Here is a 22,926-nt window from a genome sequence, read left to right as displayed (position 1 = left end):
TACAGTCACGTGAAATGTTTAATAAAACACAATGTACACATATGCAGTCCTATGACCATCCATTTGCTGGCATCTGATTATTAAACTCAGAATATATCAAAGCAGAGTTTTATATGTCAATTTTGCTTATTCTTTGAAACTGTGAAATCAGTAGATGTATTTAAATGGATGGAGTACAACACTAAGCATGACTTTACAAATTCTTGCAGAGATGCACATGTCAAACTCAAAGAATATTAAAGCATATAAGAGTAACAGCATGAGGCAAAAAGAAATTGTCATTGAACAAAAAAAGTATAAAATAGAATCAATAAATAAACCAAATATATACCATATAAATGAAATAGCTATGTGATGTCTATGTTATTGTTTTTAATAATTGTAATCAGCATCTTGGTATTACAGCCTTTTATCTCTACAACATTTAGAATGGTGAACAGGTCAATACTGAAAATACAGCAATAAGCTTTCATAATTAGATGAACTAATTACATGTGTCTCTCGCCATGCTTGTCAAACAACTAAAGTTCTTAGCTTTTTTTTGTTCCTTTCTTAATGCACACCATACAGTTAGAGCATACAGCGGACTGAACGTAAACAGTTTGTGCTGAGAATAAAATACTTTGCAACTATGCATGGTAACTTCTTTAATATTACTCTCATAAATGTACAGAACATAAAGTCCACACATGGAAACAGTCTATATCCATTCAGACACAAGGGTAGCTTTGACATAAATATAGAAACACACACAAAAAACAAAACAGTCTCTTTCAGCTCAAGGTGCCATCTTCTTGTTCATCAGCCTCACTTTCCTCGGCCTAGTCTTCTCCTACCTCTTAAACCTCCTCCAGGTTTCCCCCTGTTTCCTGTCCTCTGTCACGGCTGTTTAATGAATCTCCTTACCTACGCCTCCCTGAACAGTGCAGCTTGCCAACTCTCTCACTACCTTTCTCTTACACCTCCCTCTGTTTGGCTTGCCCGCCTTTCCAGTCTCAGGTCGCCCCCTCTATCTTCAATCACCCTAGACAGTTAATGACATTGTTATTGAGGGGAAATGAGTTCACTAATGTCAGCTGTAAAGGTCCACAAGGCAAGGCATGGGGTGGGGCTGCGGGGATTGAGCCACTTAGCTGAACAGTGTAGCCAAGGGGTAGTAGCAAGAGGCAGGTGCGTGAACTATGTTTTAGTGTGTTTCTGCAGAAAAAAAATAATCACAGACACACATTTTGCAGTGACGGATTTACTAATCATTGTAATGTTCTGGGAGGTAAGTAGGGGTGGGCGGGATTGTTATTGGAGGTCTGAGAGACAGGCGAGGTTGACGATGTTTCGTGATATTTGTCAGTCAGAGCATGGTTGCAGCTAGCAGCTTTGCGTAGTTTCTTTGTTCAACGGTGAGTCCGTCTTTTCAGTCCTCACTGGCCGGAGCGTGCAGAGGCCAAGTGGTCGCTGTGCTGGTTCTGGGCCCAAAATCGCAGCCTCTGCTTGGCTTTCTTCTTTGATTCTTTGGATCGATGCTTCCCCGAGCCTCCTGAGGAAAAAAAAAAAGACAGTGTTATCCCATTAGGTTTGTCTTGTTTAAAATGACTATGAAGCGTGGGAGGCTTCAATGTGAACGTTGCAGTTGCGCCCCTGGATATAATCACTTTTTTAGGTCAAGCAATTAGCTGCTGTCTTGTTTGTTTTTCAACTTGGCATTAAAAATAAACTTCAGGCAACATTTTCTCCTGACTTACACTTGTGTTACTTGTGCTTATCAAGCAAGCAGTACATCGAGCAGGATAAGCCAATTTGTGGACCTGACTTTGCCCAACTTTCTGCCAAGAATCACAGCGGCAGCCCTTTCGAAGTGTTTCCAAAGACTCATTTTTTCAGGTTCTCTCCTGACATGATCCCAAATACACATGAAACATTGACCGAGTCAGTCTTATATATGTTGTAAGTTCCAATACTCGGGTCTGAACATGAGGTTTGAACTACGCGTTCACCCCAACACTTTCTGGTGCCAATGGAACAGATATGGAGAAAAGTGCAGAAACGCATGAAACTCAACTCTTCCCAACTTCGTCGCTCAACCCCGAGGTTAATCCATCCCAGGTTTTCCCGCTGGGACAAGACATGCTGGAAACTGACATGCTGCTCTCACAGAAGCATGTGTGGTGAAGGTTTTGTACCCTCAACTCTCTGTGACAGGGAAAACGCTGGCTACTAAACCACAAGGCAAGAGATCTGGCTGCCAAGGCCACAAATAAGATAACGAGGTCTGTGTGGGTGTGTGTGCGTGTGCGTGTGTGTGTGCGAGAGAGAGAGAGAGAGAGAGAGAGAGAGAGAGAGAGAGAGAGAGAGAGAGAGAGAGAGAGAGAGAGAGAGAGAGAGAGAGGGAGAGAGAGAGAGAAAGAGAGGGAGAGAGAAAGAGAGAGAGAAGATTTTTTTGAGGATTTAAGTTGAACTAAAATCTAATGGGAGGACTCGGACGATGAGACTGAGGGTCCTGATGTCAAAAACATTAAGTCCACGCCATGGTTCATGTGGGAGTCAGGTGGGAGGGAATGCTTGAGAAATATACTGTAATTATGTTTTGGAAAAAAATTCAGTTGCTTCTGGCTCTCATTATTGCACTTGTTCAACTCTTTCTCACCAAAAAATAGGTAACTCTGTGTAAAATGGCATTATCTCTAATTGCCTTCTCATATGGGCTTACACTTGGCCTTTAAAGCACCCCAAGAAACACACCCTGTGCCCATTCCTGGAGTAAAATTTGCACTTGTTTAAGCTGACACGCATGAGAAGGCGAGATATTGCTCTGCTAATAGGCTCTCTCGATGAATAATACAGATGCATGCAAACATCAAACCATCTCAGAGCTATTTCCTGCAATTAATCTCAATTGCTTATTTTGAGCCACATTGCCAATTTAAGTCATGGCCATAAAGCTTCTCACACACAGCTTACTGTGAGAACAAGGTTCACATCACTTCCATCGAAACTGTATGTCCTGACATGGAAGAATGTGAACGGAAAACTTTGTCCACTTGCTTAACAGATGCCACTTTAGATTTTTTTAGCACGGCTTCTAGCACGAGAATGTTTGTTAAAGCAAACCTGGACCTGAAAGACATTTGGCTTATGGCAGCGTTTTCCTAGCCCTTTAAAAAGGCAATTTTCATTCAAAACAGTGTTGCTAGGTGCCTGATAAACAACACTTTCAGAGAATCAACTCAACGCAAATTATATTTGACAGCTATAAAGAAACTGGTGCACCATTAAACTCCCGTAACACGGAAAGCTGAATTCCTTGGACACAAGGTTACATTTAAGCATTTACAGCAACTGTTTGAAATGTAAATAAAGATGAAAGCTGAAAAAAAGTTCTCGTGTTCGACTCTGGGAACTTATACTATTAAGTGTCACGTCAATGTACTCGTGTTTAATATCCGCATCAGACTTCTACCTTCCAGAGGTGTCATTCATACAAACATTGAGAAATGACACAATTTCCCAGCTTTTAAACCTTGTTTCCTCAATGTTGTAGTTTGCAACTCTCTTCTTTGTATTTGTCATCCAATTTTAGTGTCTTAGGCAGTAAAGTGAAATTTTCACAGGGAACCTTGTGATAAGAAGTCATGGGAGCAATTACAGACCAAATGCACTCTATGAATTTATCTAGGATGTTGTCCAGTCATCAAGTTTAACCTTGCCACCATTTGTAGTAGATTGTGCATTGTGCTATATTTCTTGGCCCCGACCGACCCTACCATCATTGTCATTTCAAGCTACATGTGAAAGTCAAACTTCTCAGTGTTGGCAGCTAGAGGGCAACCAATCTCCACATATACCTATTCCTCCAGATTCTGGTACAATCAGAGAATCCATCATATGTCTCAGAGAAGCCCAATTAGTTTTTCCTCAAGTCACCACCAAGTATCCTGTGCACTTTGATCATATTGTCCTTATTTCTAAGTAATTACTTGAGCTGATTTCCAAGGTTCACAGAAGAGGCTGTTTGTTTACCTGGAAACAAATAATTAACTTGACCATTATTTTCAAAACTTTGAACATATTCTTAAATCCCACAAAATGTAAAAATGATATTATCTTGGGAGGCACAGAAAGTTGAAAAACATTTCCCGTCTTCATTTTTTACAATGCCAGTGGAACATATAGGATTGAATTAGAGGAGAACGGCTTTTATCAGAAAATGATGATCCTTCACATGCTATTTATTTCCGTTCTGCCTGCATTTACACACCACAGCAGAAGCATAACTCACCAATGTTTAGTTTTCCTTTACAGATATAATCTTTTTCTGCCAGCTTGACATTTGTATTTGAGATGGAAATGAATCTAAATCAAACAAATAAACAAAAAAAAATCTCAAGTGCAAATCAAAATGTTTTGTATTCAAAATCAGAAGCAGAGCTTGTGGTTAGACAATTGTTTATTGCTGTCAGAAACGACCTTTCGTGAAATTCTTTTATGTTCATGTTCTTGTGTCTGTATGCGTTTGAAACAAACACATGCCTGCAATTCCTTGTATCCCACTGAGTGTAAGCTCCTGTGTCATCTACATGAACTTGAGAAATATTTTGGCAAAATGTTCTGCTTTTCCTGCTCCTTACGAGGCTCTCGGCAATAATCAAGAAATGCCGGGGGGGGAAAGTCCAGGGACAAGTTACAAACTATTAGAAAGATCATACTATTGGTTATTGTGCTGTCTATTAATATACCACAAGGCTAGAAAAAAAATGAGATTTAGCAACTGTTTCCCACAGTCAACAAAAAACAACTATGGTAAGGAAGGTGTGAATGTGAGTGTCAATGTTTAATTGTCTGTGTTTTGTGAAGAATTACTTTGATTTGTTTTTAAATAAAAAAAAAAAGCATATTGGTGTGAGGGAGAATGTCCTCAGTTCACATGAAATGGAAAAGAAAAAAAATCCCAAGTACACCAAGCTGTTAGAGCAGTTGATAGGCTTAATCAGCATTGTGTCATATACACTAGTACAGGCGTGGATGAAAATAACTTTAGAAAAAAAAAAAAAATTGTTACCCACTACAGATTTAACATGGAAACATTTCAAGTCTTGTCAGGAGTCACTTGTTGTACGAGGGGGAAGGAAGCAAAAAAAAATTCTTGCACGTATTTCATTATTGTGGTTTCTAATTACCAAATCTTCCAAGAAACTTTCATAAAAGTTAAAAACTAAATATTGATATTATATTTGTGAAAAAATACAAATGCACTGACTGTAGCCACAGGCTAAATTATTTTATCCACTAACAGCGCAGCATGAATCGAAGGACTAATCTTACCTCTACTGCTTGTGGTTGCAGACAAATCGATGGCTGACCTCAAGAAAGCATTAAGACATACGGTAAACGGGATCCAATTCTACTGTTAAAAAAAAAAATCCCCTCCTGTTACCCAAGTGTGCCACTCAGCGCAGGCTGCTAATTAATATCACAGCACAAGGGGGGGGGGGGGGGGTTGACATGTAAATCAAGAAAATTAGAAGTGGGGGACTGAAGAAAGGTAAATTCATATTCAGCGGCTCATCTCTTGCATGAGCTGGCTGTATTGCAGCCCATCATTTGTGAAGGGAAAAGGAGAACTACTGGCGCCAGTGAGATTTGATTTCAGTGGGAGGAATTGGATTATCAGCCATTAAGGGGCTCTTCACATTTGTAACACTGTGAAGGGAAAAGGAGACATAGCCAGGCAGTGTTCTCTTTACTTACACACCAGTGGTTGTCTGCAGAAAGGTTACATATTCTATACACTGATGTACCTCCAAACTGAACGTTTCATCTGATTTGTAGGTGGCACTCAGCCGGATGACATCAGGTGAGCTAAAGTTCAAGATGCAGTCCAAGCTCTGGCCCAAAGGTTCAAATACGGTTCATTGTTTTGCTTCATTTCAGAGTTGGATATCATTTCCATATATAAACATGCCAAAAATGCAGAAAAGTAGAATATTTGAGAAATACTGTGGCAAACAAATGCTGGGAAAAGGAAATGAACCCACATCACAAGGAGAACAATCATTTACAAGACTCTCATCTTGCCAACCAACTGACAAAAGGTTCTCTGCACAGTGTCACAAAGCTCTAACAAGGTTACTGTGTGTCGCACTCTTTCATTCACTCTTAGGTTTTGTGCTTCTCTTCCTTCTCATGCTCTGCTTCGTATCACGATGCTGCTGGGTGAAAATTGATTTAAAACATAAACATTCCAATTCAAAAAGCTAATGTTGGGATTAATATGGTCCATTATTTTCACATCTAAAGCCTGGAGTAAGATACGCGGAGGGATCAATGCATGTTAGCTTACCCATTCGCTCTGATGTTCTTTCTCACTGACAATAAGTTAAAGTGAAAGCTTAGAGATTAACATCTCTAAGCGGAAAAGTCCCGGCTAAACATGCATGAACGACAAGGTGATTAATATGGCCAATAGTCAGTACAGACAGCATGTATTTTCCCCTCTGAGAGGGTCTATCATAGCAGCAAGAATCAGCCGCAAACAGTTCAGTAGGGCCAAAGAATAGCGGATGACCCTGCACATTAAAGTATCCATCAGTCTGCTCAAAGTTAAACATGACACTTTACTGCATTTCACTGTTCCCTTGTGTTGTCTGGGTTACCACTTCTGGCTCCAGTCTTTCAAGGTGGATTAATAGGTACGATTATATTCCGAGACTGCAAAAGTTATTTTCTGACATACGTGTACTGCTCTTAAAAGACTCATTGCAGACATTAGTTCCAACTGTACAAGAAAAGCTGTAATTTAGTGATTTGTTTCATCAGATCATTAATCTTATAAAGACTGGGATATGCTCGCTCATCCTTCCATCCTTTCGGAGACATAATTTAACTGCGGTATTGTAGTTTCCAAACTAAATTCAGTTGCGAGAAAAAAACGTACAGAAGTTATACACAATCTTTTTCTGGACATTCACTGTCTGCAAGTAAAACTTTAATTAATTTATGGCATTGATGAGTGGCTGGTCATGTCATGGCCTCTAACCACACTAATCTCAAAAGTACAGAATACAAACAACTGATTATTTTCCCCATTTTTGACAGTTTCTAAGTTGAAGTTATCTTGTGTCCTCCAGAAACATACAGAGGGGACAAATCCAGGACCAACTTTACTAATAGCTACGTACACTGGACTGTTCACACAGGTGAGTGAGCCAGCCTATTACATTGAGGAAAAGATAGTTCTTGCACTTAATGTTGGTTTAGTTGATTTCATAGGCCTTGTTTCAAAGTGATACAGAACAGTTCAGTTTGGTTCAGTCTTGTGTTTTGGTGGTGCAGATGGCTTGGTAAGCTACAGCATGCTCATTGAATAATGAGGGATTCAGTATCGTCATGAAGGATATATAAGTCTGTGAGGAGCCGAAAGTCGAACCGGTGATGCTTGCTCAAAATCCAATACCGTCAGCTCACATTGCAGTACTGACAATCGATGGCTAGCTCAACACTATTCACCTCAAGTCACCCACAATGGAAATCAAAGTAGTACTGCTTTGAATGTCCTCTTTACATCTGGTTCAAACTTTTGTCTTTCCGTGCATTTCTCCATCTGGGCGGCCTTGTTGAACCTGGCTGCTCTAATGGAATAAGTGTCATAAAATGACAAGACTTGATAGTTCAAACTAGACTTTCAGTGGCATATCATCATATTATAAGACATCCAGAAGATTAAACTTTAGAGGTTCCTCTGTATCACACTACATATTGCAGACTAAAGAATTATCTAGTCATCAACTGGTGGACCGGCCCCTTTCATGAGCCGTCACCTTATTATGGTGAAGGGGTTTATTGGTCCCAATGATCCGAGGAACTAAGTTATCTGAGGCTATAGTGTAGGGGTCATCCATGGCAAACCAGTCCGAGGTGAGGTGAAGACAAAGCACAGTCCAAAAACCCATGATGAATACATTTAACTTATTCTGCTGCTGACCTAGATATGGGTGACTGGGGCCCTCCTCTGGAGTGAGGCTTGAGGTGGGGCTCGACGGTGAGCGCCTGGTGGCTGGGCTTTCACCCATGGGGCCCAGCCACGCACAGCCCAAGGAAGTAACATGGGTCCCCCTTCCCATAGGCTCACCACCCATATGAGTGACCTAAGTGGTTGGGTTCAAAGAGAGCTGGATGATGGCCGAAGGCAAGGAACTTGGCGGTCTGATGACAGCCCACAGAAGCTGGCTCTTGGGACCTGGAACGTCACCACTCTGGCAGAATAGGGGCCGTAAACATTATGCAAACTTGATTGTCAGATTCGTCTTGACGCAGCCTGGGCTCTGGAACTAGTCCACTTGAGAAGCATTGGACACTCTTCTACCCTCAGAGCACGTAGGTAATAGATCCACTTTTTGCATTATGGAGTATTATGTATGCATTTTTGGGTGACGTAGGTGGTCCCAGAATTTTGTGCTACGGCCCTGGTTGTGGGACACATTTTCATCATCCTGCATTAGAATGTCATCTTTCCTGACATCACATGGTCTTAACAACAACAATCAAAGGACAGAGCTTGTTGATTAATATGATGAATGTCTAAAAGTATTTCATTGCATCAGTTGAAAGTAAAGTTATATTGACTTCAGCTGCACCATGTGCTGTCACCCATTGTAATTCTTACTCAGTTGGAGGACGTTAACAAGCGCCCCACACAGGACCAGATGGTCTCTTACCAACCGATGCAAAGTTTATTAGTTTAAAGCTACTTTCTGTAAGATTTACACTGCAGAGAAAAATACACCTGGTTTTTCATCAAACAATATTCATGATTATAATAATAAAAATCCAACTCCATAGCAGTGTAGTAGGACTACTATACTAGAGTCTACACATCTGACTAAGGGCAAAATCTGAGGTACATCCTGGACGGTCAATCGTATGTACATTGACCATTTCGACAAGAGATAGGTGGCCCGTGGGCCACAATTTTTATGCAAGATAACCCTTGCACTTAGAAAAAAAAGTACAATATGTGGTTGATTTGTTGTTGGTTTAAAACTCTTTGTTGTTAGGTTAGCATAGGGAATTTATTATACACGTATTGAAAAATGTATTATCAAGACTATATTATGCATTAAGAGCATGTAAAGTATGCATGTATTTTGCCCGTTAAAAATTGGATTTTTATTATACATCTGGTCAGGCAGTGCACAGTCCTATGAGGCCCCCTAGTAGATCTGATGAAAAATTGTGGACCCCGCCAGCATTTGAGTTGGCCGTTCCTGATTTACACTCTTCAAGTCACCTAGGAGGAATGTGTGGAAAGACTAGACCAGTTAAAGGAAACACATGTACGTAAGTATGCGAATAACATACATAGAGTAAACGCCACCTTAGAAAGTTTAGACAGATTAGAATACAGATTTGTTGACTGTGAGGCTGACATGCTTGCCTTCTGCACCATCATTTTGTCAACACAGTATACTTTTTGCCCAAATTAATATGATCCTGAGTTTCAGCAAGTACTGATTGAATGGAGAATGATTAAAACCAAAGCGAAATCAAAATTGTTTAATATTTACATAATAGTAAATTGTGTGTAGGTATGCAATATCAGACACCAAGAAAGAAAATAGGAGACAATATGCCTTGACAATAAGTTTTCCGTTCTTGAAGGGCAATATCTGAAGTGTTAATTCCAGGCAGATATAAAACCAGTTCATATTTGCTCTTTTCCTGTCTCCCGAGCATTTACTGACAGATGAGCGCATGAGGCTCCTTATCTGTTTTCCACTTTGAATATTTTTTTTGTTTTAACTTTAAGATAAGAAACTGTGATTTTACACAGACAATCGTGTCATGAGGGCTTGATGCGCATGGCAACCACAGGACTCCCGAGATGAGCATAGCCCCCGCTGTGGTTTCCTATCTCCCGACTGACTCATCGACACATCTGGACTTAAGTACATGTGGCTCTCATGCTGCACGGGCACTTGGGTAAATGAGGGATAATTAGGCTTAGTTGACTTTAATGAATGGCTTATTGGTGTTTTTCATTTCAGATGAGAAAAATATAAAGCTCAACATTTATCACAGGGAGGGCATGGTGATGCTCCTGAAGGCGTGTTGCTCTTGTGGGCTGATAGGTTTGTCATGGTTGTATGGATGGGGTCAAGGCAAAGTGAGCTGAAGATAAATAACACCAGCACACGAGGGAGTGGTTACAATGTGACCACAGAATTAAAGATTGGGAACACATTGGGATACACGGTAGCAAATTGATCATCCCATCTGGAAAGTTACTACACATGTGAACGCTGTCCTTACTCAAGGACAAAGAGAAAATTCCAGAAGTCCTTTTGGAAATATTATACAGTAAGTCGGTAAATATGCAGAAAATGTCTGGTTTCTGACCACCAATACATCCTTCCATTACATAATATTTTATATTCCTTCATTACTCTTTTATTATCTACACATTTGTTGTTGTAACAATATTATCGCACTACTAGACACTTTCTATTGTTTTATGACTATATTAGTGATTGTGTATTAAATGTTAGAGGGGGCCTGAATACTTTTACAGAATATATCCATTCTGTGCAACCCACACTTATTTGCATACAGTATATACACTCACCTCTCTATTTTGTGCATATATTTAAAGATTTTAAATTTAATAGACTCCATGATATTATTATATTAATATCATTTGGAAGTGGTTTGTAATTAATCTTTGATTATGATTACATTAATCAACAGGTCTTATTTATAGACAGACCCCTTTAGAGTTTGTAAACAATGTGGCTCATTTGGGGGTGTGATGAATGGAGGCAAAGAACTCCATTGAGCTCATTTGAAAACGCAAGTTACCATATTTCAAAGAGCGTTGACATAGGAATGGATGCAAAAAACACCCATTTGAGTTTTTAAAGGTTGAAATGGGAAATGGGGGAATGTGCATATGAAATTTAGTGGCGATCGGTCGCAGTTCTCAGACGTTTAGTGTCGTTAAACTTGTTACAACTCATAATTAGGCAGGCAAATAGACACTCCTAAAAATTTATTTTTTGGCAATAGTGACATCGACATGAAACAGTCACCATCTTACGTAGAAAGAGCCTTGATGCTCAAGTGTTGGTCATTGATTCCTTAATTCCAACTGGTCTGCATCCCCCAGGTTTCCGCGGGCCTTGTAACAGAACGGAGCACAATGTCGGAGGAAATTGTCCCGTATGATTCATTCTAATTTCTGCACAAGGACGTTCGCCCCCCCCCCCCCCCCCTTTTACTGGGAAATTTCATGAGGAAATCCCTCACATGTTTGAACATGGCACGCTCTCCCAAAACAGGACCCTAATGAGAGGGGAGCCAACTAAGTCAGGCAGGCTTAGGCACTAAAACCGAGATAGGGGCCATCAGGTTCATGCAGTGACCCCTCAGCAATAACCGGCGATGAGGGAATACATGCAGGCTGATACGTTTTGTTTTCTCTGATTGTTGCATTAACTCTGGGAGGCTCTGTTCAGTGTCCTTTGGTGATCCTATACATATTGTTTGATAAAAATAGCTCATTAGTTCACAGAGTTGTGGAAGAAAGGAGAGTGTGTGTTTGATGTATTAGCAGAGCTGCTGCTGCACAGGGTAAAAGGAAAAGCCCATCCAGGAAGGGTCTGATCCTCTTTAAGGCCTGCGCTGCATCAAACACTTGTCAAACACGGGGCAGATGGACAGCTGAGTGGCTACGACAGATCGGATCACAGAAACAGGCCAACAAGAATCACTGCTGCTCAGCTCATCTGGCTTTCTAAACTCTTGTCAATAATCCCCCCTTGCGTCTCATTCAAATACAAACAGAGGGCTTTGGGCCATATGGCTGACATTTTCTTGTTGGTTTTAGATGTGTATGATTACAGTGCAATTACAATGCTCATTTCAAGGTCTCACCTCACTGAGGTTTGTGTACCCCAAAAGGCAGCAGCGTCTGTCAGAGTTACAGAACAGGAAGGCAAAAAGAATCAAATCAAAGAGAAATCCAAATTCTTCACACTAATTCACGAGGGATGTCCAAAATCTATTGGGATCACAGATCTAAACCTTGCTAATCAACTAGAAAGGGTATTTATGTTTTGAAGCTGTTTGATATGTAGTTTCTTGACAGTTACCACCCAATTATGTCTTGGATTTTTCTTTTCAATCACTTATGCAGTCCTCCTACCTTTTTGTACCACCAGTGTCTATGACCGTGATAGCTAAACTCTTTTTGTAAGTGTGATAAATGGCAGGATGCAAAGGCCACTGACATTAGGAGCTTTCACACCGAAGGAATCATTCAGGAACTTCTGCTCTCCTTTTTTCAGGCAACATGGCTGCGCTCAAGGTGTCTCGACAAATAGGTTCGTAGAACTCTTATAGGCTGAAATAAATAACGGCAATGTAACCAGACACACGTTTGGATACAATTTTCCTTTTTTTGTGATCTGAAACTAGGGACTTGGGCTACATTCACGGTGCATCTCAATTCTGAATTCTTTACAGTACAAATGCCTTTCTTTTCAAATTTAACCTGGGCCTCTTTCGTATGTGTACTTAAATCTGAAATGTATGCAATAGCTCTGCCGTATAAACACCTTTTATGTCATCAGAAACCCTGTAAAAGCAATTTTAAGTTTAAATTGCTAATGTGTGACATCACCGTAGTATTCAGCTTTACTGTGATGGTGGGGTGCAGGACCTTGCTACATGCTCTCTACTTAGCGCCATAAAAGTTCTACTTTTAGTTGCCCCCTGTATTTGTTATCGTGTAGTTGAAATGCACATAAACACCCACATGCGCACAAACTCAGAGAAAATCACGAAGGTGTGCATACAACTAAAGAGAACAGGTCTATACTTGTCACTTTGTTGTGTCTCAAAGTCTCCACCCTGGCTCATTGCTCGTGGACAAGATTGGGTGAGAATCCAAAGTCTCGCTCTGAATCACTAGATGTAATTAAAAGCTGTAATGTCTCTATAAAACTGACGGCCAGATATAGAGATAGACAGGCAAGGGGGGGGGGGGGGGGGGGGTAGACCAGGGGAGCCGAGAATGAGCTTCTGGAGTCTGAGTTTCTGCAACTGTGCACCAGATGTTTTCGGGCACCGTTGTTCAAATTTCCTTCTTTTCTCCACAAGTCAGATCACTGGAAGCAGACTTCATGAAGTGCTGCTCTCAACCATGTACGCCGCATCCTCCTCTATGACATGTGTGTTATTTCCTCAGGCAGAGTGAAATGGAATAAGCAAGCCAGTGTCATTCCTATCTGAGACAGGAAAGGAGTTGAAACAAAACCAAGAAAAAGTGCTGCTAATGTGGTTGGTGAGTTACTCTGCCTGTGAGGTCGATTTTATTGTTTCTTGGTGAGTTTTATTTGTTTCTCACAGTCTGCTTAAGAACGGATACATATGATTCCTCATCTATATGGTGTGGGATATGATGAAAGTTTTGTTGCCGACTGGAGAATTGTCAGCAGCACTGTAGTGGAGGTCTGGCAGACCTTGGGTTATCTAAATATGAGGCGAAATAAAAACACTGGGCCTCCTTAAAACAGGGTTAGATTGAAAATATAGTTGGGTGACAAATTAGACCAAGCAGTCAGAACAGCTTCAATGTGTTTTGGCATTTATTCTATATGTTTCTGGATCGTCATGGGAGTAATACAAAAACACTAAGATATTTCCTTATTTAGTGGTGGAAAGTACTGCCTCCTAGATTGATCCAAAATGTTCCAATTCAATTAAGTTCAAATGGTTTCAATTGATCATTCAACCATTAAGTGGTCCATTTTCTATTTCAAAGCATCTGTCTTTGTTTCTTCATGTCATTGAATCACATTTTGCCCTTTGTTAATCATCAGTCGAGACTTTGGGGTTTACGGTATCAGTTTTCAAACACCATATTTATTTATTTTTCTTGGTTTTATTTTGTGTTGTTTGCTTGTATGTATGTCGTGTACTGTGTCTTGTCACCGTGGGATAGTGGAAACGTAATTTCGATTTCTTTGTGTGTCTTGGCATGTGAAGAGATTGACAATAAAGCAGACTTTGACTTTGACTTTGACTTTCTCTCTCTCTCTCTCTCTCTCTGTCTCGCTTTAAATTTAAATTTATTTATTTATTTATTTATTTACAAAGCTATTTTAAATAACAGCTAATGACTGAACATCTCCACACAACGATACATTAGAATTATGAATTGCTATTGTACTACAGAACTTGACCTGCATTGTGGGATCTCGAATATGTTCACTGTAAAAGTGGGCAGATATCTGTATTTCAAAATAAAAATATTAACTTCTAGGTCTCTTAGGACATATGATGTGGAGGGCAGGATTTTCCCGGCAGGGTTGAGTTTGACGTATGTATCACAGGGTGTAAAAAAAAAAAAAAAGCTTAAACTGCCAATCAATTGAAATACTTTCCAAGGTCCGCTTCACAGCCTTAAACACGTCATGGGTAATATCAGCCCATATACTGCTCAGCAGGGGGAAATAAGGGGAAACTGTTTAACTGTTTAACTTAACAGCACATGGCATCATGGGAAACACTTGTTCAGGGTATTTCTTGGTGCCTTCTCCTCTTCTTGTGTTTGTTGCCACTTTGTTTGCATATAACCCGGGGATGTTTATGGCAGCCCCTCATTTTCTTAAGATCTCAGTGAGTGAGTGATTCATACTATGAATAACATGATCCAATCTGTGATGTCTGTGAATATGAATATGCACCTCAAATTCACAAGTGACACAATCAGGCCAAGTGCAAACATCAGCCGTGATGTTCAAGTTGTTCAGGACATATATTGTGTGTTGATCAGAAAGCAGCTGTCCAAAAACATTACTATCACCGTTAGATTTAGTGCAAAAAATAATCTCGTGTTCTTGTATATGCTGATTAGTAGAACCATAACTCAACTGGAGTGTGAAGAGTCCTGAAAAACATGCAGCTGGCAACCCTCTTCTGTCATCCTGCCTTGAAATGACCAAATTACAATAATGAAGAGTAAGGTACCAATAGCATTGCTAACCCTATCATCTACCACCTTCCATGCCTCCTCCCCCAAACCTCTATGTTTATGCCTCATGCATGTGGTATGAAGATGGCCGCGCCATACAGTGTAAAGCCACCAGGACCATGAGACTGTTTCAAGACAGTTAATTCAAAATGAGAGCAACCTAGTATTTATTTAGGTATGGAAGCACTTAGTACTTTGTAAAAAGGCAATCAGCAGTTGTAGAAGACAACAAAGGGGGGTCACAGTAGCTCATCTCTAACACCTTAAACATTGGAACCAGATGGTCACAGGTTGAGTCACGCTGTTGAGGAAATACATTGAGACTGCTGGTAGAGAACTAAACAACAAATTGTATGTGATATTAGCCTGGCCAGAGATAACCCGTAATCACCACCCGTCATTACATTGTGGCAGAAATCAGAGTTGGACTCATCATTTATGGACTAGTTTTTCCATGGCAAGTAGATCAAAGGGTCATTGGTTTGATTTTAATCTTTCAAGAGTGACCGTAGTGCTTGCTCTAATTCAGACATATTGTCTGATTTATGGCAGAGGCGTAGCCAGGAATTTTTCCAGTAGGGGCGCGCGCCCACAGGAAAAAAAAATCAAACATCACCCACGCCGTTCGCTGATCGCTAAACCAACATCCGGGAGGCAAACGGTGAATGGATAACATCGCGCACATAGAATAGCGCAAGCACATTCGCGCAAGACCGAAAGAAAAAAACGGCATGAAAATGAAGAATCGAAAAAGCTCGATTTTTTTCAACCGGGGCGCACGGAGTCCTAACCGGGGCGCCGCCCCGGCTGGCCCTGGCTTGGCTACGCCTCTGATTTATGGAGAAATTGCATCACTTTTGCTGAGATAAGACAAAGATGCTCTTGTGCAGACGAGGGTGAGTTTGCGCATATACGTATGTGTTGTACTGACTATCTGGAGAGTTCACTTCTCGACTTAACAACTCTAAAATGATGTTTAAAATGCGTTGACTAGTTACAAATGTTTTTGTGATGCAATTCTGTTGATATCGTGCCTTTCTTTTATTTTGATGGCCTGTTTTTACAGCCATGGCCGAGTGACGAAGATCATTATCTGTTACCATGGGGACTCCGGTTCAGAAACATCGACCTCAAACATCTCCTGAACAAGCAGGTGTCCTTGACTAAGACACAAATACGGCAAACTGGGTACTTGGGAGCCCCCTGCTGCTGTGTGTGCCACTAACAATTTAACAATGTGTTTGCTGTGTCCACCCTTGTGAAGGATCAAATCCAAAAGTCCAAATTGTGTGCGTGTGTGCGTGTGTGTGCGTGTGCGTGTGTGTGTGCGTGCGTGCAAATGACATGAAGATGATTCTTCTACCGGAGAGAGGATGTTTACACAGATAATGCCTGCATGTTGCTGGGCTGGTCATTGTCTCCTGCATTCGTTAATAAAAGTTTACAGTTTGGAATCCGTCTCGCCTTCTGTTTGAACCTCTTAGAAGGACACATACTTTGGAAGTGGAAAGAGAGCAGGGAATTATTCCACCATGCATGAAGAGGTCTGTGATTTTTTGCAAACACCACAAATTCCAACCATGCAGAATCTGCCACAGAGGTGAGCCCAGACTGACGATGGGTTTTCTGTTGGATCCAGTTGTGCAAACGTTACCTGACTATCCCAATGGTAAGCACATCAAGCGAGAAGATTTTTCTCTGGCTGGAAATACCATCACACAACAATGTTATGTTCTATTGTACAAGTTGTGTGTAAATTTGGTATATGAGCTGTCCATTGTCAATAAAAAAATATTATTTTAGAGCATTCTCTACACAGGATTTTTTTTAAACTCTTATTTGTTTTTAAAATTTTAAAGTGTTTTTACAAAAACATTTGAAAACATACACGATATATATCAATGATGTCATTATTTAATGTCAACTTGACTTTCATCACATAAATGTTGTCTTAAAAAATCAAAAGTTGTGCAACCCCCTTGTTCATACACATAGCCTGCCAGATGCTAAAATGCTTTTGTGTTTCTCCGCAGAGTGGATTTGGGCCGATCTCTATACATTGTTTTTCAGGGGCAGATATTCTGAAGCAGATGGCTCACAGACAGTGATGACCAGAGGGAGGGGTGGGGGTGTGGGGGGGGCAGAGCACTGTAGATTCACCCCAAACTCAGACTAGCTTCAGACAGACCTGGGCATGGATCCCATCAGTCAAACAAATCCTCACAGGGTTTGGATCTGGATTTACATTATTTCTTGTGCGAGACTAGTACAAAGACTAAAGTAAATAAACATTCCTCTTTTCTCAGACATATCCAATGGTCTTCCAACATGGTCAAATAAGTCTTTCTACGTTGCTCTCTGGAGGAGTGATGTAAGCAAAATACTGCAGACTATACTGTCTTCTAAAGTGTAGGACATGTGGTAAAAGTGTGGCAAAAAGAATAAGATGATCTTGATGACAACAGAAGCAGTTATCATGCTTATTATCACATGCATTGTATACAGAAAGCAATTGTGGTGACACCACCTTGGAACTTGAATGACAGAAGATTGGAAATTGGGGGACGCTTGGCCTCCACAGCATAAAAAGTGTCTCTGGTTACTCAGATAAGAAATCAAACCTCCTACAAGAGCCTGATGCTCAGGTCCAAGTATCAAATTCATTGGCTAAATCTAATCATATATTCCATCTTTTTTATCAAACTTTTCTATATGACTGTCAGCAATCTGTGAGGTACATCCTGCCTCAATTGGAACAGAGTGTTTGTGCTTCAGCATGTTTGTTCTTACATAATGTGTTTTGTTTTCTAAAAGGGCTGTGTCATATTTCACCACCCATAATAATACTGGTATAGTTTTTTTGCATGATACAAAAATGCAATACTTCAAAAAAGACTGATGGATTTATGTGGATTTTGGGTACAAAAGGGGGACCTAAGCATGCCACAATACATTTTATTCAACACATTGTTGTAAGTACAATGATTCCTCCCCACTTTGCGCTTCATCTTTCGCGAATGCGCGACTTCGCGGGCTTATAAGTGACAGGAGAACGGCGTTTAAATACACACTGATAGCGTGGGGTGAGCCTCTGAGCAATGTGCGTCATTTCCGGGTTTTAAGTAAAGCTCAAATGCACGTAGATCAATAACCCTGGCAGCCTTGAGGTTATGCAACGTCACCATGGAGGTATTGGAGGTACCAGTATTTATTAAAAAAATAATAATTTGAAATCTGAGTTTATGTTTGTTAGGTGTATTTCCGCCTCAAAGGTGATGCTTTGCGTTCACCCAGCAAACTCCCAGAAGCAGACTGACGTACACGAAGCCGGGGCCTCCGACTGGTTCTCAGTATTACGGAGTTGATTTTTTTTCTTCAATCAACCTTCAAAGAGACACTTGGCAACCTCACAGACATCAGAGCCGGATGGCCAATGAGTGTGTGTGTTTCGCTTAAAACCCGAACATATAGAATCGTACAGCAAAAATCCTACAGGTTATAGTTACAAACATCTATTCCTTAAAAAAGTATAATCCATCTGGTGGGAGCCCAATAAATTGTCAAACTTCAAAAGTTTTTTTAAATGCAGCTTGACAGTTTGGATGAAAACAACATATGGTTGATACCACCACATATTTCATACATCCTCCACATAAAGGATGAAGCCTCAGCTTTAGGTTAGACTGAAGAATCAAGACACTGTTATTGTGGCAACACTAGCTAATGAATCCCAGCAGTGCGAGCGATGTATGCTGTTTACACTGACCTGCAACTTGTATGGAACACATCAGACACGGTTTGCACCAGTCTTAACATTTGCTGTAAAAACAAGTTGCCTCCTGACATTATCTGCACTTTAGTTTCCATGCTAGTTTCTCAGAGGGATTAGGTCATTCCAGACATAAGGAAACGAATATGATCAGCCACATCGTCCCTGTACGTCTCGACTAAGCTTGAAAACAGAGACCCATCCATAAAGTCCAGTGTATTTCTGCTGCTTAAGCATTCCCATAAGTGATATATACTTACCTCTGCTGCTCTGTTTTAATTCCTCTTTCTGTTTAATTCACAGAATCCATATGGGGTTACATAATTCTGCGCTTAACAAACATTTGTGTATAGCGCCAAGAGAATTATGCAGATTTATAGATTATTTTCCACATTTGACCACTATAAAACCCTCTTACAGATTTCTAAATTTATATTTCAAGTAGGTCTGGAGGTGAATGGCGAGTTCTTTTTTTCTCTTTATCTGGTCAAACTGGCTGCAACACATCACCCATCACCTGCATTTTAAGCCTCTCGTGCAATATGATAAAAATAGTACGTCTTGTGGAATGTGATCTTTTTTACTTCTTCATCCCACTCAGCTTCAGCAGCCTACATTTTCTACATTGTATTTATTTAAAGCAAAGAGTATTAAGTTTCATTGGCTTTTGTCAAGTGGGGATTTTCACAGGCAGTTAAGCAGTGGGGGATTAATAACAGATGCCAGAGTATGAAATGTACCTCTATTAAAACATGTCGCAAGGTTACGAACTGCTGGGATGTACATTCAGTGACATTTTTACACGCAGCTTTAAACCCGCCCAACAGAGATGTTACTCAGTAAAAAGAGATTTACGGTAACCACGTAAGTGGGGAGAAGCAACTTTGTGAGGGATGAACAGGGAATCTGCAGCTCGTTTCTAAGAACTGAATGAAAATAGTTCTGCACTTCAGACTTGGCAATAAAGTTTCATCAGCACCTTTATGTCTGAGATCATTTACTGCAGTACTCATGCATACAAAACATTTTAGTCAAAGATAGTAGTAAAGTCTCTTGAAAAGGTCAAGGAGGCAAGGCAAAAGCATTTGGAGGTATGTGGGGGGTGGGTGAGAATTTCCCTGACAAACAGGACATGCGCTAAGAAATAAATGTGTGGTGGAATCACAGTTTCCAGCAGCAGTAGCAGCGGCTTCTGTATCGTTGAAACATGAGAAACCAACAGTTTATTGAGGTTTATTAACTCTTGCAACACTTCACTGAAACATGCCTGCATTCAAGATCTTCCCTCTATCTGTTTGGCATTTTGTTTTCTTTACTTGACAGCCTTAATGTTATCTGCTGCTGTAATTGCCTTCTTGTTTGGTGAATTAAATTAAACTGAAACTAAAATAATGTTTACAAGAGAGTACATTAAGATTTAGTACATTTATGTTTAAACAGCAGCCATCACACCAAATAGTGTGTTGAGCCATTAAAATGACTACTAAAGATTTGACTTCTCATTTAATGACCTGACACACTCACAATGTACACCACAAATATCTCTCAAACTGACGGGAGGAAACAGAGGCGACCATTGAGGTAACCTGGAGATCGTCCTTAAGAAGGGGATTGGTAGAGTGGGGGGAAAATATACCTCAGAAAGAAAACTGCCTTCAAGCCCGCAATGGAAAATAACTGATATTTCATGCACGGAAACGTCACATAAAACCTCAATAGCAGAGAGGAAGAAAAAACAATGTGGTGTGTCAAGGTTACAGGTGGAGGAGTGAGAGGGTGGACAACGTCCGTGTTGGGGATTGGAAGTCGTCTATTTTCTTTTATATTGCAGTGTCAACTTTCCATTGCATATGGAAGCTGCTCAAAGCACTTTAACTTTGTCGTGTGACATTCCTACCTTTTCTGCAGTGTCTCACGGCCATTTTGCACCTGCGGGACTCAGCAATGGTGGGACACGGTATTGTGTCTTTGGGTGGTTTCTTTACAATATGCCGCGTTCGGGTCTCCAGACCCCACCTATAGCCGCAGGTTTTGTTTCTTCTGGTGCAAGCTCCCCATTCGCTCCACTGCCCGACCTCGCAGCCCTCTGTGGACAGACAAAGTCATGTGTGGGGAAACCGCAGCAGAATGTCATTTAGAAGCAATGCATAGACCTCAGATCAAATTTTAGTACTGGGTGATGGAGCTTTACGGGGATGACTAAGCTTGTGGACTGCTTGTTTTGAATATTTAGAGAATACCAGTAAATATTATACAACATATGAACATGTGCGTTCTTTTCATTTTTGTGTTGTTTACCTCCACACTCCATGGTGTCCTCCAGTGGGGCAAAGCCCTCGGGGCACTTGTCATAGCATCGCCCTTTGTGCAGGTAAAAACCTGACTTGCATTTGGTGCAAAAGTCTTTACTGAAGCAAGACTCACAGTTCTCTATCCTGCACCCTGGAGAGAGAAAAAGAGACATTAGGGTCCAGCTGATCAGCCCTCTCATCTGGAGTTGATTGAGAGCTCTGGAGTTTCAGGGGTTGGGGGGTGTATTACACAGTGTGTGCCTCGAAAAAAAGCTGCCAGTGCCTTGTGAATGACTTCCCACCAATGCATGGTCAATCCTGAGTTACTTTTCTTCTTTTGAGAGAACAAAAAATAAGCAGAAACGCCAATGATGTCCAACTGGCCTACAATTCAACAGCTCCTAGTTCTCTTTACATAAGTACAAAATCCATTAAGCAATCCAGTACAGAACAGTGAAGTTCAGATCACAGCAGTATATTTCAGAATTGTAAACATTTACGTATCTGGCTTATATCTCCTCCATAAGGAATGCGAGCCAGATTGCACTGTAAATGGCGTAACATCAAACCAACAAAACTGTATAATGAATTCAACAATACATAAAATACTGTAAAAGAAGACCAACAGTGTAGGTAAAGATAAATTTCAGTTCTTTTCAATTTCTGTGATTTTCTGTGAATTTTGTAGAAGTGATTTTTCTGCCGGGCCCGGCCGGGCAAAGCCCGAAAAGGAAATGTGGGTCCCCCTTCCCATGGGCTCACCACCTGTGGGAGGGGCCAAAGGGGTCGGGTGCAGTGCGAGCTGGGCGGCGGCCAAAGGCAGGGACCTTGGCGGTCTGATCCCCGGCTGCAGAAGCTGGCTCTTGGGACATGGAATGTCACCTCTCTGGCTGGAAAGGAGCCCGAGCTGGTGTGCGAGGCAGAAAAGTTCCGACTAGATATAGTCGGACTTGCCTCCACGCACAGTTTGGGTTCCGGTTCAAGCCCTCTCGAGAGGGGCTGGACTCTCTTCCACTCTGGAGTTGCCCACGGTGAGAGGCGTCGAGCAGGTGTGGGTATACTTATTGCCCCCCGGCTGGGCGCCTGCACATTGGGGTTCACCCCGGTGAACGAGAGGGTAGCCTCCCTCCGCCTTCGGGTGGGGGGACGGGTCCTGACTGTTGTTTGTGTCTATGCACCAAACGGCAGTTCAGAGTACCCACCCTTTTTGGAGTCCCTGGAGGAGGTGCTGGAGAGCGCTCCTTCTGGGGACTCCATCGTTCTACTGGGTGACTTCAATGCTCACGTGGGCAATGACAGTGAGACCTGGAAGGGCGTGATTGGGAGGAACGGCCCCCCCGATCTGAACCCGAGCGGTGTTCTATTATTGGAATTCTGTGCTCGACACGGATTTTCTATAATGAACACCATGTTCAAACATAAGGGTGTCCATGTGTGCACTTGGCACCAGGACACCCTAGGCCGCAGTTCGATGATCGACTTTGTAGTCGTGTCATCGGATTTGCGGCCGCATGTTTTGGACACTCGGGCGAAGAGAGGGGCGGAGCTGTCAACTGATCACCACCTGGTGGTGGGTTGGCTCCGATGGTGGGGGAAGATGCCGGTCCGACCTGGCAGACCCAAACGTTCTGTGAGGGTCTGCTGGGAACGTCTGGCGGAATCCCCTGTCAGGAAGAGCTTCAACTCCCACCTCCGGCAGAACTTTTCCCAGGTCCCGGGGGAGGCGGGGGACATTGAGTCCGAGTGGACCTTGTTCCGCGCCTCCATTGTTGAGGCGGCCGACCGGAGCTGCGGCCGTAAGGTCATTGGTGCCTGTCGTGGCGGCAATCCCCGAACCCGCT

At 41.6% G+C, this 22,926-nt stretch overlaps 1 protein-coding gene across 2 annotated transcripts in view; it reads right to left on the bottom strand.

Annotated features, from left to right (window-relative positions):
* rspo2 (R-spondin 2) overlaps positions 1-22,926 on the bottom strand; it is a 54,462-nt gene continuing 31,536 nt past the window's right edge. For both annotated transcript variants that reach the window (XM_061289659.1, XM_061289660.1), the window contains exons 4-6: positions 21,093-21,236; positions 20,692-20,880; positions 1-1,534 (exon numbers count right to left, since the gene is read on the bottom strand). In XM_061289659.1, the coding sequence (XP_061145643.1) occupies positions 1,419-1,534; positions 20,692-20,880; positions 21,093-21,236 (449 nt within the window). In that variant the 3' untranslated portion in view covers positions 1-1,418. The remainder of the gene's footprint in view (positions 1,535-20,691; positions 20,881-21,092; positions 21,237-22,926) is intronic.

The sequence above is a fragment of the Syngnathus typhle genome, linkage group LG10, assembly GCF_033458585.1.
Source record: "Syngnathus typhle isolate RoL2023-S1 ecotype Sweden linkage group LG10, RoL_Styp_1.0, whole genome shotgun sequence".
Taxonomy (NCBI): Eukaryota; Metazoa; Chordata; class Actinopteri; order Syngnathiformes; family Syngnathidae; genus Syngnathus; species Syngnathus typhle.
This window is presented reverse-complemented; position numbering and strand designations above follow the sequence as displayed.